The following is a 16,954-nucleotide window of genomic DNA, read 5'->3' as shown; positions in this document are numbered from 1 at the left end:
CAGGAGGAGGAGAGGACCCTGTCCTGAAGAGGTTACAATCCAAGAGGGGGAAGTATCACACAGTTGTAGGGGGGATAAGTGGGTAAGTAGTAAGGGTTTAGGAGACAGAAGAAGACGGTAGCTGAGTTTGAAAAGATGGGTTTCAAGGGCACTTTTAAATGTGTGGAAAGTAAGAACAAGTGTAAGTGAATGACCATTCCAGAGAGTCAGGGCAGCTCTTGGAGCCAAGCATGTGATGAGGTTATGAGTGAGGAAGTCATTAGCAGGTCATTGGAGGAGCGAAGAGAGCGGCTAGGGGAGAATTTTTCTATCAGGTCAGAAAGGTAAGTGGGACAAGAACTGTGGGGGGATTTGAAGGCAAAGCACAGGAGCTTGAATTTAATACTTAGGTGAAATGGAAACCAATGAAGAGAACTACAAAGAGAAGCAGCAGAGGAGGAGGGGTGGGAAGGATGGATGAGTCTGGCTGCAGCATTCATTCATTAGTTATTGTGCAACTGGAGTTTATCATTATTTTTCAATGGTTGTAGGGAATTTGGTTCCCAGGTTGGTGGACTTGCACAATAACAGCTCTCTAAGTTTGGCCATGGTTGGTGACGTTATAAGGACTTTCCCTTTAATTACAAAACCCTCCTTCATATAATATATTTTGACATGAGAACAAACAACCTTCTCTAAATGATGATTATGAAATGGTCTAAATCTTTTCCCATGTAAAAATTGTTAAACTTAACTTCATAAGAGGGATTCTTCTTGCATTCCAATAACCATCTCAATCTTGTTGGATGTTTTTGTTGCCTTTTAAAACGCCCAGCTGTCCATTTATAATATACCAATTTAGGTCAGAAATCATGTTATAATATAGAAATGGAAGTTGTGGACACAAAAAGTGATCTTGTGACCCAGCCTACAGAACATACAATAAGATACAAGACCTTCCAGACCAAACAGGAGATTAATTCATCAATACGCTGAAGTGTTACTACTGCCGTCTGTAATTAGTGGCTGCAGACTGACCCCTGGGTCAGCGTGGTGGGAGGAAATAGACAGCCTGTCACCAGCATTGTGCCTGTAGGCAAATAAGGCTCTGTGACGGCCCAGTCACCGGCAGGTGCAAAACAGAGAATATTAGGGAAGAGTGGATGTGTCAAATTAACAGAGTGACATATATGAGCAGATGGAAACAGGATGAAGCAACACGCAGGGCTTTGTATACAGACATGATGACACCTTTGTATCAGGACCACTGCAGGGATTCTTCTAAGGGTCCAATACATGATTGGTTTGCTGAAAAAAAAAGTTGGATTAATTTTTTTTTTTTAATAATTCACCCTAAATCTAACCCAACTCATTGCATAGGTTTTTACTTTTAGGTGGGCTTAGACTCAAGCAATCATAAAATAAACCGCTAAGAATGATATAACAATTAAAGGAGATATTCTGCAGCTGCTGTTGAGCCCAGGACCGGGTCATCAGCGGAAAGGGAACCACACATAGATGGGATGCAGTTCTGCCTGTTTCTAGACCCACAATGTAATATAGTGATCATATGTAGGAGTATGCAGTATTTGGCTCTGAGGATGTTGAAGAGCTACCTGGACACCTAGGTGCTGTCATATAACAAAATGTGAGAATTTGTGCTTTGTCACATTAAGCCAGCCGTCCTCAAAATATATTCAGGTCTTCTTTTTTTTTTTTTTTTTTAGAAAAGCGTCATGGTATGTCTTTTCTGTAACAAAACATCTTTTTTTTAATTCTGTGAACATTTCTCATTTAGCTGCCATGGCACAGGTTTTGCTGACTGGTTGTCTAAATGCCAGTGTCTCTGAGAGACCATTGATTCATCAAACCCCCCAGTATCCCCTATTACCTAAAATCAACTTTATGTGTGACCTTCTGTCTACAAGTCAATGCTGAGAAAGGTGAAAAGCTGGGCAACTTGGCACAGTAAAAGTGAACCATTGCTTAGGAAACAGCAAGAAACTGCTGTCTAATGTGCCTTGTAAAACAGAGAATACTAACACAAAGTTCTGCAGGGAATTCACATTGAATCCTGACTTCATGAAGTCTTTTGTATTCATGATAGTAATTATACAAAATGAAAGAGCAGGATGAAATACAGAAACCCTACCTGTATTTGTCTTTTTGTTGACCTGTCTCGAATGATTATTCTGTGAGCTCACAAAATATTCATGTGATACCTGTCTACTCAAAATGGTTTTGATTTGTTTTTTTCCCAGTTCTTCACTTAAGCTATCCACCAGTCAGACTCTTATCAATAGCTCAATTCATTTTTATATTATGTGACTACAAATATGTATGGCCATCTTCAAACCTTGTACATTTTTTTTTAGCAAAAGCAGACAACAGAATACAAAGGTGGTTGTGTTTTAAGTGGGCAGAAAGCATGATTTCTTGCTGGTAAAATAAAAAAAAGCTTAGCAAATTATTGTTGATGTCATAGTAACTTTTAAGTAAACGTGTCAAGCTAATTGTTCCTAACAACTTGAAAGCTTCACTTTTTTAGTAGTCATGACTTGTATAAACAGCAACTGGAACTGTTAATATGGTTCCCCCATGGGCATCCCTCAAATCCCTGTTGGCTACAAAATGTAATAAACTGCCTCATTGACCAGTAGAGAAGTGAAATAAGCAAAATAATCCTGATGCCGGGGTTCAGCCATGACAGTCCTGGTTGCTGTTAGAATGGACAGAATAAATTGTGTACTGCTCTGCAAATTACCTATGAGTGCAGCAGGCTCTTATGTTTATTATTCTATTTGCTAGATCAGCCTTATTCAAAGTCCTTTAGGTTTGTTTGAAGTGCACCAGGCCTTTGTTTTAAGGACTAATAAAAAAGGATTTTTGCACCCACTGTAAAATGTTTTTCTTTGGGGTCAATGTGGGGGACACAGGTCTTTACCTTCTAGGTTGTGCTGTGGAGAATTGGAAATTGTCAAACAAGAATACTATTGGCCTGTCTGGGATAACCTATCCTAATATTGGCATGCCTCAGTTTTGTAGGAAAGGAGTACAAAGAGCATAAACATCGACGTATGAACCTGCATGCTCCATGAAAAATATTTTACAATGAGTACAAAACTCCTATTTGTTTTTCTCGTACTTTGAGGGACACAGGAAGTCTTTAACAGCATCCAAAAGCAGTCCAGCTTAGGGTATTGCTAAATAGCAAATCAGATACAGAAACAGATATAAGAAATGCGCTTGTGGCTTCTAAGATCAAAGTCAGCAAAAACCTGGGTGATTCAGGACAGAAAGTCTTACATGACTGTGGTAAAGACCTAAGCTGAAAAGACAGGAAACCCAACCACACCTGACCAAGTTTAGAGGGACTTCAAGGACAAAACAAACTCTAAGAGCAAAAGACAGCATTATTGTAATGTTTAGTAGATAGAAAGTGAGCTGAAACCTGGTAGAATCAGAAATGTTGACATCTAGACCCTAATGTAAGAAGCCTAAGGTACTCAAACTATGGCAGGTAAGCATGGGAAGACTGGAAGTGACTAAAGTCTATGTAGATGGGCAGAAGAAACAGATTTAGGATTGAAGTTTCAAGTGGCTTTTTGCAAGCAAGGGCAGCAGTGAGGGGTGCTACCTTTATACTATATGTACTGTATATATATATATATATATATATATATAATGGACTGGAATAAAGTATTCTGGCCAGAATTATGGCCTCTCTGTCACACAATCAGAAAAGCAAATAGTTTGCGAGAGCGCTACTTTTATAGGGAAGTAAAATGCAGTAAAAACTTGCTGGAGTTGGTTGTTGCCTGTGGGGTGTTACAGAAGTGAAGGTAATGTGTGAGAATTCTGGCCCCCCAAGAACTAAAGTTGGACAGCCCTGATGTAAGGGTTTTCTATAAAAGCAACTGCTAAATAGGAAACACTGCAAATGGTATTAAAAGTGTAAAAACCATTTTATGGATTTGGATAGACCAGAGAATGGTTACATTTGTACTAAACCCTCTGCATTCTATATAAATAAACCCATTCTCACCTCTGTTGCAATGTTTATTCAATAATTATTAGGACATTCATATACAGTTGCACTACTATGTTTGCAGCTGCACCCTTGGGCTTTCCCACGGGCATTTTCCCAGACTTCTGCTTGGAAAGCGCACATCCAGATAATTAAAAGAAAGTTACCTCCTTGGAAACTACATGTCCCATCATTCCTTGCATCATATAAAGCATGTGTGTCTTGGGAGTTGCTGTCAATCACTATCCTTGGAGAAGGATCATAGGCACAGAGCTGTCTCCTGGTTGTTAGCACAGGCAATGTCTTCACATCGTCAAGATGTACAAAAAAAGTGCTTAGATAGTGCTACATTAATACCCTGCAAGGTAACAAAGCCACGTGAAAAACAGGAAGCATGCAAAGTGACTTCTATGGGCCGAGTTTTACCTGAATGGCAAACTTTAAAATAAAGCAAAACATTTGAAGCAGAAGTACTGAGCTCAGCAGCACTAGTTTCTATAAACATTCTAGGGTTTCATTACACTTTAGGATCCTTAGCAGGTTTTTCCTGTCTGCATTCCGGTGGGGACATTTCCCTCCACTTCTTTTATCAGTGACACAGCAGGAAGAAAGAAGACATCTAAAGTCAGGGAAAATCTCCTAGACAGTTGTCACCAGTACAACATTACACAGTGGAAGATTTCCCATCCCCTTCTGTACTCAAACACGTCGGATTTAGCAAGTTTTTATATATTGGAGACAGTGATTACTAGGATGAATAGAGAGGGACAAACACATAAAATATAAAAAGCTGAATTTTTAGTTTACATATATATTGCCAAGGTCACTCAGCATACCTTAAATTAAATTGATATGATCATTTGTTCACCATTTTTTCCAGTTATCTCAAATGATCTCTGCTTTTCATTCACCAATGTTTGGGTACAATGCTGTCAGAGAGGTCATTACCCGAACCAGGAAACACTGACATTTATACTCTCTGGCTGAGATTTAGGGCCAATTATTAGATATTGGGGTTAGGCTAGTAAAGTAGTACAAGATATACGTTTAGCAAGGTGAATTCTCACTCTTCAATAATTTACCTACATAATGTGGTAAAAACATTATATGCAATGAAACGTATAAAAAAAATGGATTTTGGATGCCACATGATTAAAAAAGGCTTGACATGAAGAAAATCTTTTTATCTAAATGCTTTTATAGAGTATGGGCTCTATTTATAAAACAGAATCAAACATTCCCTCTTGGGAATCTTCCAAGTTCATGTGTTTTAATGCCAGTAATTGATTCCCACTTGGGAATGTTTGAGGGAATGATTCCCTGTTTACAAATTTCTATTACATAGCTTCCTTACAACTATGACTAGTTGGGTCGATCTGTACTTTGTATAGTAAAGGTTCTAGGAAATCTTATTTTCTGTTTATGATGAGGCGCAGGGCTCTTCCCTGGAGTATTGTCCTGTACTGGGGCGGATTATGTCCCTGAAATAGGCCGATCTCAGACTTTTTCTAGGAAGGAGGAAGTGATTTCAATCAATGATTTAGTTTGAAGTGAATGGTAACAGGTATGTTTGATAAAACCCTTGCAGTGTGAATAACCGACTTGTTGTTTTGTGATGTTTCACTTTAACTCAGTTTTTCTCAACCAGGGTTTCTCTGGAGGTTGCTAGGGGTGCAATGAGCAATTTGTGCCTCTCAGGTCAGTTTTAGGTGACACTATTGGTCTTTTTGCCTATCTGTAAGGATGCCATTCTTCCCACCGACCAGCAATGTAAGAGACATTCTTCCTACTGACCATCACACCAATATACTGCGAGCAGTGAATATATTAATAATTGTAGAAGGGATTCCCTTAGGACCTGAAAGTTATTTCAAGAGATCCCCATGGTAAAAAGGCTGATATAGATTGTTTTAACATTTTATGTTTGAAAGGAGTCTACCTTTTATAATAGTGGATGTCTAGTTGTTCTGATCGTGGGATCACTGTGTGTAACCATAAAATAATAAGCCGAAGGCATTCCTCTACAGACCCTGAAGTTTATGGGTGCTATAAATATTTATACAATTATATATATATACATCCACAGTGGATTTTGTTTCAAGTTCTTTTATCATAAAAAACAGGTAAAACAATACACTTATCAACTCAAATAATTATATTAATTAAAAAAAATGTACAAGTTAACTTAGTCCCTGCTGCGAGTGATGAGAAAAAAAAAAGAAGTTAAACCAAACAAAATGAAAACCGAGATTTAAAAGATCTTGCGCTCTTCAATCTGTCATTAGACTTGAGTCCTGTGTTGGTCCATTCATAGAAAAAGACTTGTGGGTTGGGAGGGTGTGCATGAAAAATTAAAAACCCACAAAAATAATATCAGTGGTTTCCTTGCACCTAGTGTCAGCTCTCAAGTTCACACTGCGGCATGTTTAGGAAGACAGTGGATTGGGGTTTGTTATCCTTCCCTTGCTGTCCCCGTTTATCCATCAGTTTCTGTTCTGCAATCGTCTAAAGGAGTAGCAAGTCCAACCAAACAAATCCCTTTTTCTAAAGACAAAAGTTTTTTTTTTTCCTTTTTTTTTTTGGAAGCTGGAAGAAAGGGTTAAAAAGAAGCTGACACCCGGTTTGGCTGAATGTTAGTGAGCGTGAATGTCTAGGTTTTGACCGTTCAGAAGTGCATCCGCTTGGCTCTGCGCTGGCACCAGGTGGTGAGGGGAGGCGCCTGCGGGCAAAATCATGGAGGCGTGATGGGGGTGCCCTGGGAGGTAGGAGTGTAAAGAAGGTCCGTGACGCAGGCCGGCTGGGTGCGAGGGCATGGCGGGCGAGTAACCGGCTGGAGGGAATCCCATGGCCATAGAGCCTGGGGCCGCAGCGTAGTCCCCTGGGATTCCTTGGAAGCCTGGTGGAAAGAGATAAGAATGTCAGCTCTTCAGGTCAACACAGATTAATTACTGGATTAAAAAACATTGTACTTTTTATCTAATTTGTAATAATCCAGTAACATTTCTAGGTGAAATGAATAACCAATGACCATTTCTATATTGAATTCTCACGATAACCCGCTAATTGTACAATCATATTACGGTTAGGCTGGGCTCATTTACTATAATATTTAATTGTCTACTAGAAAGTTCATCCAAAACTCTGCAGTCAGCTGATGGGTGAACTCTGCTGCCATGCTTACAGATTGTACAAAAGTGTGGCAGGATCACAGCAGCCAATAAGATTTCAGTTTTCTTATTTACATGTAGTCAGTAAACACCTGATTGGTCAAAAATCTCATCATGCGTGGTTACAGCTTATTTAAGTCAGTGTAAAAAACAATGAGGGCAAATTGGAGTAAATGCTTAAAAAAGCCAAATTCTTGCTCCTATCAATTTAAGTCTTTTTTTTATATCCCGCATTTATAACTTGAGCCCCAGCATAGTTCTTCATTAAAACTAAAACACATTGTACAAAAATTTATAGAAACAAAACCACAAAAATATAAAAAGGGGTGAATATGGATTGATAAAATAATAAAGGAACCAAGCTTGGAATAAACGCACAGTACAATGATAAATACAATGATTTCCATTCACATCATGCACACACATCACATCCTAATCATGCATTGTGCCCCTTCAATTCCTCTGTACCCAGGCAACACAGGCTGGCCCTGTAATTCTGATACTAAATCCCCTCAAATTCCTATTTCTAAAACAAAATATAAATCTGGTGACACACAGAAATAAATGCTCCATTCACAAAACATGCCAATCTAGTGTTTATTATGAAGCCTATGAAGCAGGAAATGCCAATCTCTCTGTATTTAGCTGCTTGTATAATGCTGGGCACTGATCATTAGAACTCTGGCAAATCTGGTAATAAAGAGATCTACCTGCCCGCCCGTAGCTTTCCAAGCACCAGATGCTGACAAAGCGCCAGGCTGATAGACTAGAGATGTACTTGTAGGCAGAGATGTTCCTCCAGGGGGGATAATTCATCTTCTTCACTCTCTGCTATGTGTCAGTTAATACTACAATCTATGTTACTTTGATATGAGGTCTCCTTCATCTCCGCATGGACTAATTCTCTTCACCAGCACAATTACAGCGTATATGATAGCACAGCAATGCTTGATGTAACCGTTCCCCTGCAGCAGTCAGTGAGGGTTAATAATTTCCCTCATTTATAAAATGAAATATTTCCCGCTGCAGCGTAGTGCGCCCTCCGCTGACCCATGATAAAGCGCCGCTCGGAAGCAGAGAAATCTACATACCTGCGCAGTCACTGTGATTCGACACGCCGCCACAGACGGACTATTTAGTTTGCTGCCTATCAATTAGCTCCTGCTGGGGTCCTGTGTCCTCATCTTCTGTAGCTAATTCTCCTCGCAGCCCCACCCCCAATTCCGGAGATGCTGGAAGGACCTCCAGCCCCCTCTATCATCGCTGATACTTCTCTGCTCTGATCTCTCCAGCTATGGCTGCCTCCTCATTTCTCCTATCACCTCCAGCAAGCTGGCTTCAGTTCCTAAATTTGATGCATTTCACAACCCCTACTCTTCCAGTCACCTCATAACTGCTACACAGCCTGGAGTGTGAACTCATAATCCTACAAGTCATCGGGGGCTTCTCATTTAAATCCCCAGAAAGAAAAACTTGTTGCCATATAGGTGCCGAGTATGGGTAACGCTTGCATGTTTTATAAGTGGGTCGTTGTGTGACCTTATCCCCCTATAAAATGCCACGCTGCCAGTATTTCTTGTACACTGGGAAGGGAACAGTTTTGTGGACCAAACTCATTATTTGCATTCAGGTGATAGTCAAGTGCTCAAGCCTAGAAATTAGTTAATATTGGTTTCCTCTGCTGATAATATTCCAAGTCTGTGCCAGGATTCCATCCATACTCCAAATATCACACAGACAAAAATGTACATGCATGTGAGATCCGTGAGGGAGGCATAACACGTAGTGTGATGACATGAAAGACAAGGGTAAGGGTTATGCGTGTGTAGAATGAAAGGATTTAGGGAAATTGTGATTGACAAGCACCCTGACCCTCCCCGTTGCTGGTCAAAAGATTAAAAAAATATATATAAATATATAAATATTTACTTACATCCCTAGTACCAGAAAGATGGCAGGGGGTTACATGTAGTGCCACTGCCCTTCCATACCTACGGCCATGCCTAAGCCTCCCATGGCTCCTAGGGGAAGACAGGCAACTAAGACTGCAAGAATAACACTGTGGTACAATCACCACCCACATGCAGTGTATTACCTGACCTGGTCAGTCGGCCCTCATCATCAATGCAGAAAGACGAATCCCATGTGGCCGCTGAGCTAGCCAGGCATATACCGCCATATTGATAATCCACTGTGCCAAATAACAACAACTGGTAACTGTAACACAGTGACCACAATAGTGGCTAATCTTTTATAGGAACCCCCATCTCAGCCTGTGCAGTACAGCATACTATAATCATTTTTTAGCCAATGCACAGAGCAATATTTAACCCACTGGCTATTGTACGGGAGCATTTCAGCATGCTCCAAGTGTTCATCAAAACCAGACGTTAAAGGGGAGACAGAAGCACAACATAACTACACAGGATGAATCCCAAGGATCAGAGTAAAATGGGAAATTGTGCTCTCACATATATATAGAAGCCATGCTGCCTGTTACATCTTCACACTAAACCTTGCACAGATTTAGATGGAAGCTTCCAATGCTGGCGAGTCACTTAACATACACGCAGGACAGAAGTTAAGACTTCACTGACCCCATACTTGGTTCATGTTAGAGACTCAGTAGGTAGTAATATTGCCATGAAGATGACACAGGACTGTTTATAGAAACATGGGGGTATCAGCTGTGGGTCTCACTTTTTAAAAATACTGATTGTGTGGTTTGGTCATTTACAACAGCTGTATTTCTGTCATGACAAGTTCACTTTGTAGACAGGTCTAGAATGGCAGCTCCCGATCTTTTTCCAGGTTACTTTTTTTTTTTAATTTACATATCAGTGGGATAGTGCTGGGGCATTTTAGTATCGCCTTTCCTGTGCCTGGAATATCAACTCCCCCCCCAACATACTGTAATTCTAAGACAACACACTGGTCTAATACACCTTGAGAAGCAGACAAATCTTTTTTGACTATCACACAATACTCAGATCTTGGCTTCTCCATGTCTCCCAAGTATCATAGTCCCAATTCTTACCTGGTGGGCGGATTCCCATGTGTTGTTGGCCATCCATGACGTATCCTCCCATATTCTGACCCTCCGGGCTATAAGGTGGACCGCTTTGACCTGCAGTAACATGAACAATTCATTGGACTGCGTTGCTGCATACACTATACATAAACATTTTTTGTACATTTTGTACCTGTGGTTTGCTGGCTGTTCTTTGTTTTCACTATGTTCAATTACTTTTTTTCCCCAAAGGTTTATTTGTCACTTTGTTGTGTCTATTTGCCCCCACCCTTTAAATGTTTACTAGCCATAAGTGATTTGTACAGACCAGGAACCCCAACAGTACAGAAGTGGCTCTGGAACGGCCATGGCTTTAATATAAATGCTGGTCATTCATAGTGCAGCTCGCAAGAGAATCCAAGATATCACTACAGTTATCAGTTACACTAAAACCAACACAAAGCTTACATATATCTCTGTAGCTTCTCAAAACATTCCAGGTTCCCTGACTGCACCCAAACCTTGGCATATGCATGATGCAAATTGTGTCACTTCCTGCAATGTCTGTTCATTTTCATTTGCCTCTGGATAAAATTTAGAAAGTTTACATGCCATTTCAGAAGACACGTTGTGATGCCCTTCTAAGCAGACAGATGAACTGCTTTAGTAACATGTCAATGGTGGAAGAGCGACTAAATGTTCTCCATCTGTTGTGCCAGTTGCCTAGTACTTTAGTAACATGTTTGCCTTAACACCCAATACATGCAAAAGAATCCTTTTTTCCAGGTCAGTGGCACTTACCTGTGCGGTTTGATTGGTCAATCATTGGCTGAACGATCCGCCTTCTTGCATTAATAAACCTGTACCCCAAAGAAAAGGAAAGAAATGTAACAATAAGAGCAAGCCATCAACCTCTATAACAATTTTTATGAAATCTTTGGAGAATGCAGAACTTCTATTACTTTTAATAGGATGCAGAATTACAGATTACAGAATTCTTAGAATATTGGGCACCTTAGAAAAAAAAATGTCTGAATGGATAACTGTCAATGTTGGCAACAGTAGTCAGGTTTTTCCTGTCCAGTGCAATATAGATGAAAAAAAGAATCTTGATGATGTATCCCGGAATCCAGTTCTTTCTCAAACTAGAAGACTCAGAAGAGATTGTAGGACTTACCAGTTATTGACCTGTAGTATCGTAAGCCCTGTGTCCTGTGCTAGCTGCTTTTTCTGTTCTTCTGAAGGGTATGGGTGCTTCATGGAGAGAAATAAAACTGATTACACCAGACTGAATAAACAGGTTCAAACACAAATTTATATGGATAAAATATAAAATAAAAGATGACTTTGTGCTTTTAGTCACAATCATGGTATTGCATGTTAAGGTTTATAATCAGATCTGAATAGATAAGTCAGAGTGCAGAGAGAGATTTGCCATCTACTAATCATATAGAAAAACACAGCATTCAGTCTTTGCTCCATGTGTTTGGAGAATTAAACAGTTTATTAAGACACTTCTGCTCTGTTAGCCATGGACTGGGTGAATGGAAGATAATCTAAAGATTCTCCACTAAACGTCCAACCATCTGCTTTGTTAAGGGGGAGCAAGTGGGTGATTTTTATGGTGTCCTTCTAGATCTATAGGACAGATGGGACCGCCACAAACAGCGCCTTTCTTTTTCAGGAGCCCAGGAAATGTGCAACTGGCCCTTTGCTTGATCAGGGGAACCTAAAATACAAAACAAAAAAAATGGCCATGGAGCTGTCAGGCACGGCAATGATGGATGAGATTGGGGGTCTTAGGTTGCAGCCAGTCACAGACCTCTGCTTGACAGGTTAGTGACAGATGAACGGCATGAGTGCAGATGGAGGTAGGGGGGTTGGAAGAGCACCAGGGCTAAATGGTTGTTAGGGGTGACCAGGCCAGAACTTTATTACAGACTAATATTTGCAGATTCTTTCCCTTTGAAACGAACTTGGATGTTCGCAATGGAATACCTAAACCAAAAGTTAGTACCAACGCATAGATTCCCCTTCTTACACATAAGCACCGATGAGTATTTCCCTACATAGACAATGATTGATGTATAGTAGCTGTACCCGACAATCCAGCAATATCTGCATGGGTACAATGAACAGCTGAACTCCATAAGAATCAAATGGCATTCAGTGCAATCACAGCTCTGTATAACACTTGGATTTCTGAATCTGAATTTAGGTTTTCTTATACTTTCCTTACAGATGAATACAAATAATTAAAAAAAAAATACTGTCCCAATCCTAGCTTTTCCTTTGAATGAGTATGAATGGTTTATCATGGAGATGAAGCTTTAAAGGGCATTAGAAAAGATTTTACAGAAGAACATATGCTGTGGATCATGGGAAGCTGCAACAGGACTAATCCAATTTGAAATGGCAGATGCAAATCAAACTCACAACATACTGCTGGAGCTACAATTGTGAATGGTCATATAATTGTTGCTTTGGACTAGCTTAAAGTTTGCAACAATAAAATTCAACTTTTAAAGCAATTAATAATACATTTTAATAGCCCCCCCCCCAAATAAAAACAATGCAACCGCTTATGTTAAGCTATATTTGATATCCATCAGGACTCATTCAAATAAATGAAGCATCACAATCCACATTACTCCTTATGTTCCATGCAATATTATAACATAAGCCATTCTTTTTTTTTAATTGGTCTTTCATCTGACAAAAGTGACCCATGTAAATATAACGAGGATGTCAGGTATTAATTCCATGGTCCTGTTCTATCCAGAAATGACAGAAATGAAGTGAGTTATGGGATTTGTTTTGACTTTCACACTGAGGTGCCGCAGAATTGTTCAGCCAATGTGAAATGACCCTAAAGCTGAGGCATGGGTGATACTGCTTTTGTTCTGAGAAGGTCTTCCTTCAGCCAATAATAATATTTGGTAGGTGGGTTTATTCAGGGGCATAAAGCTAGGTACACTTGCAATAATTATCGTTAGAAAACAAACGACTAACGATTATGCACAATAATGCACAATTGTTTTGAATGATCATATTGTGCACAATTCTGTACATGCTGTAACAATACGATCATTCAAATATAATTCACCAATGTACGATCATTTGAACGATGGAGGAAGTAACGTGTAAAGGAGCAAAGTGTACTGCAGAAACATCCACGATCACTGAACGACTGTAGACACCATACATAGTGAACGATCATCGCTCAATCAGATTCGCTGGGACAGTTGTTTGTTTCCAACAACAATCCTCGTTCGTCGTCGTTGTGCCCTTTTTTGTTGACGATTATTGGATGATAGGTCGTTAGTCCTTCGTTTCCAATGATATATATTGCAAGTGTGCACACAGCTTTAGTCTCACCTACAGATACAGTAAAAGAGAGAGATGGTCCAGACTTTGGCCCTACAAGGTTTGACCACTTGCTGTGGCTTTTTTATATATTTTGGAGATTGCAGTGGCCAGATTTTTCTGCAGTAGCTTGTGTCTGTCCCATCTTGAAATAAATGAATCTCTGCATTGCCATGTCATTCATTTATTGTACTTTTCAGTCCATCATCAATGTGTGACACCATCGTTTTCTTACTAATAAGGTGACACTTTGGTGAAACTAAATTCTTGCCAATACACCGTGCTACTCCAAGAGAAGCAAATCAAAACAGGAATAGCAGTTCTGAATCGCATTAGTCTTTAAACAATACAAATTGTGTATTTGTGTACCTGAACTGATATTTGGGGGGGGAGGGGGGGGGGGGGTGAGAAATATGTATCATCCTCCAAACAAGCAGAGGAAATATTGCAAATAGTCAGGGGTGTGTGATGTGGGTTCCCCAAGCTTATACGCCTGTCAGATGAAGCCCCTCGTCAGCCAGCCAGCTCTCCCTCCCCGGTGTCTGCCTGCCACTAAGCAGGTTCAGGGTAATTACCTAGAATTGATTACCCGTTTACCAGCTTCTAATAGGTTTATAGCTTCGTCAATTAGTAACTAATTGGTCAGCGTTCATTAACTCTGCTTTGTTTAACTAGGCAGGGATGGGCCCGTTCTGACTAATTGTTTCTGTGCACTCCGCTAGCTGAGATGTAGCCCGGGGCAGACTTCATGGGTAGCTGCAGCCGAGACTCAGCTTTTATGCCGCTTTAGTAATTTTTAATTGGGTCTGCATTGCAAAGATTTCTCAGCATGGAGCAGGGCAGAGTGTACCCTCTGGTGTAAATGGTTAAATGCAAAGGATGCACTGACAGCACAAAATATATAAAGCTCCAGGTCCTCTGTCTAATCACATCACATCCTATGGTCATTTTTTTTCTGCACAATAAAGAGCATTTTACAACAGTATTCCCCGTAAAGCGAGTGGAGGACAGTCTATCTAGATTCGTTATAAGCCAAAACACCAATGCTCAGCTCTTCTAGGTTTTCAGACGTCCCTTCCATGAAGCCACTGCCTGACCACCCAGCTATGCCGTTTCCTCACCATGTATAGGGAACATAATGATATGAAAGCACAAAACCTGCATATGCTGCGCTATTATATACTGCCACCACATGATCTGGCCGATATATGGATACAAAATGAAAACTTACTCCTGTAAACATGCAATATACACAAAATTCTGGCAGACTAACAATAATCCATACAAGATGCTATTTCAATGCTATTTCTACCTGAATACATTAGCGTCCAGCAAAAAAAAAAAACTCTGGGCCCCCTGAGCCTTCAGGGCCCATAGTTGTCCTATAGTCAGCTGTCAATGGTTTGTAGTGCTACACAATGGTTTTGCTTTACTGCTCCTTCTCACAATATTCTCCCTTTGATGCCAATATCTAGCATCTGCTAAGCAGGATGGCTGCAGAGAAATACAGCTCTCTATCTCTATATTTATTACAAGAATAAAAATATAAAAAGGTTGAGGATGAAAATGAACACAAATAATGAACCTAGCTAAAATGTTTTCTACGTTTCCTTTTAGTGTTATGACTCAACATTAAAGTTTCTTACCGAAAGGTGCTGGAAGAGCCACGCTCTCATAATGTTTGTAGCAACTTTAGGGAAGATTCCCCGTTTCTTGTTCCTTTTTTTGTCCCTATCTAACTCATCATCGTCCCCCGTGCTGGGTGAAGCCACGCTGTTGTCTAGACAGTCACCTGTAAGGGAAACATTAAATAATAATAATTTTCATGTAATTCACTGCATTTTCTTTGATATTACAACCAATTCACTCTAATACATGATTTCTTCTATTTTATCGCTGAAATGACTTTTGTCCATTCTAGTTTATCTTGTTTCCCAGGACAAGCTCCTCCTACTAACAGGATGCCATATCTGTGAAGATAGCAGAACCTTCTGATATGAACCACTTCTGCTGACTGCACATCATAAAATATTTTATTGAGCAACACATCTAGATATACAGCCCTGTAAGATATGCACATTAAAGTAAAGGCATCACTATAAATTATTAGATCCCAGAAGCAGTCTGTTGCTGGTCGTTCTTACTTTATTGTTTTTCCACTGTAGCCTTTTCAGTATTATTGGCACCATGTTCACAATTTGTGTATGAAATACATTTCGCTGCATTGTGAGAGAGATCAACCATTCTTTCTGCCAGTACAATCTAATTATTGATTTCATTCCCTCCTAGTGTGTGTTACTTCCCCCTTCTCCTAAATTGTAAGCTCTTCAGAGTAGGGTTCTCTCCTCCTCCTGTGTCACTGTCCATATCTGTCTGTCATTTGCAACCCCTATTTAATGTACAGCGCTGCATAATATGTTGGCACTATATAAATCCTGTTAATAATAATAATCATAAAAATTCTGGTTACATGATTGCCATGCTGTTTAGTTTAATGTTTTTAGTTAGGAATTCTAACTTTGGTCGGGTTTCTGTATGCACATTACAGAGCTTTAACTTGGTAAGTACTTAAACCAATGGGTCAGCATAATAACGAGGTAATTAGCATTTTAATCAATGGCCGCTCCCATACTGCTTGCTGGAAATGTTTATTTTATCTTGGTTGCTGTTGACCGTTCTACCACATTTTCAGGTAGTTGGTTTGAAGTAACAGATACACTTCCCATAAAATAATGTCTCATAAGGTTACAGCAAAGAAACAGTTTGTCATCAATATGAAGCCATTGTCTGCAATTGCTGTTCATGGGTACAAGTAACTCAGCATACAATGTCAAGTGAACAACATGTGAATCTGCACACAGCAGTTAAACCTCCTATAAAGAACTTTATCAGTAATGAATACCAGTAAGATTTGCTTTTGATAACTAGGCAGAGAAAAAGTTAGTGATGGGTGTGAAAAAAAACACTTACACATTTTCAAACACTTTGAAATTGCAATTGATTCAGAGTTTAGGATGAGCAAATCAATTAAAACATTTTTGCTACAGATGTTTAAAATTAATTTTGGATATAGTAAGGTTTGTTATAAACATGAATAGGTACACCCTGGCAACCATGGCATATTCACTAATGTGTGGACTGCAAATTGTCATATTTGCCTTATATGCAGGTACCAGCACAAGACCAGCTAGATTGGGTCACAGTCTAAAAGTGATTACCTTCAGTAACCTGTTACAATTGTTGCTCCCTGTGATGTGAGGGTATCCCATTCTCTTAACTGATACAATAAGCATTGAAAAAGTGTTGCTTACAATGTTAAGAGCAAGCCTCAAGCCATGAAGGTTGTCAGATTGTGTCTAAAGGTCTGGTTGCACCCATGAAAACCGAGTCCATCATTTTGCTTTG

The 16,954-nt window shown here is 39.7% G+C and overlaps 1 protein-coding gene across 3 annotated transcripts in view; it reads right to left on the bottom strand.

Annotated features, from left to right (window-relative positions):
• Positions 1 to 6,100: 6,100 nt before the first annotated feature.
• The window catches only part of MEIS3 (Meis homeobox 3), a 29,483-nt gene continuing 18,629 nt past the window's right edge, over positions 6,101 to 16,954 (bottom strand). The window contains exons 8-13 of one of the 3 annotated variants that reach the window (XM_072429854.1): positions 15,196 to 15,341; positions 11,361 to 11,437; positions 10,985 to 11,043; positions 10,211 to 10,300; positions 9,107 to 9,194; positions 6,764 to 6,902 (exon numbers count right to left, since the gene is read on the bottom strand). In XM_072429854.1, the coding sequence (XP_072285955.1) occupies positions 9,136 to 9,194; positions 10,211 to 10,300; positions 10,985 to 11,043; positions 11,361 to 11,437; positions 15,196 to 15,341 (431 nt within the window). In that variant the 3' untranslated portion in view covers positions 6,764 to 6,902; positions 9,107 to 9,135. Of the gene's footprint in view, positions 6,903 to 9,106; positions 9,195 to 10,210; positions 10,301 to 10,984; positions 11,044 to 11,360; positions 11,438 to 15,195; positions 15,342 to 16,954 lie in introns of all 3 variants that reach the window. The other 2 variants (XM_072429856.1, XM_072429853.1) reach the window with 2 other exon arrangements.

This window comes from Pyxicephalus adspersus, chromosome Z (assembly GCF_032062135.1).
Source record: "Pyxicephalus adspersus chromosome Z, UCB_Pads_2.0, whole genome shotgun sequence".
NCBI classification, from domain to species: Eukaryota; Metazoa; Chordata; class Amphibia; order Anura; family Pyxicephalidae; genus Pyxicephalus; species Pyxicephalus adspersus.
The sequence above is the reverse complement of the archived record's forward strand: the minus strand, read 5'-3'. Positions and strand labels throughout refer to the sequence as shown.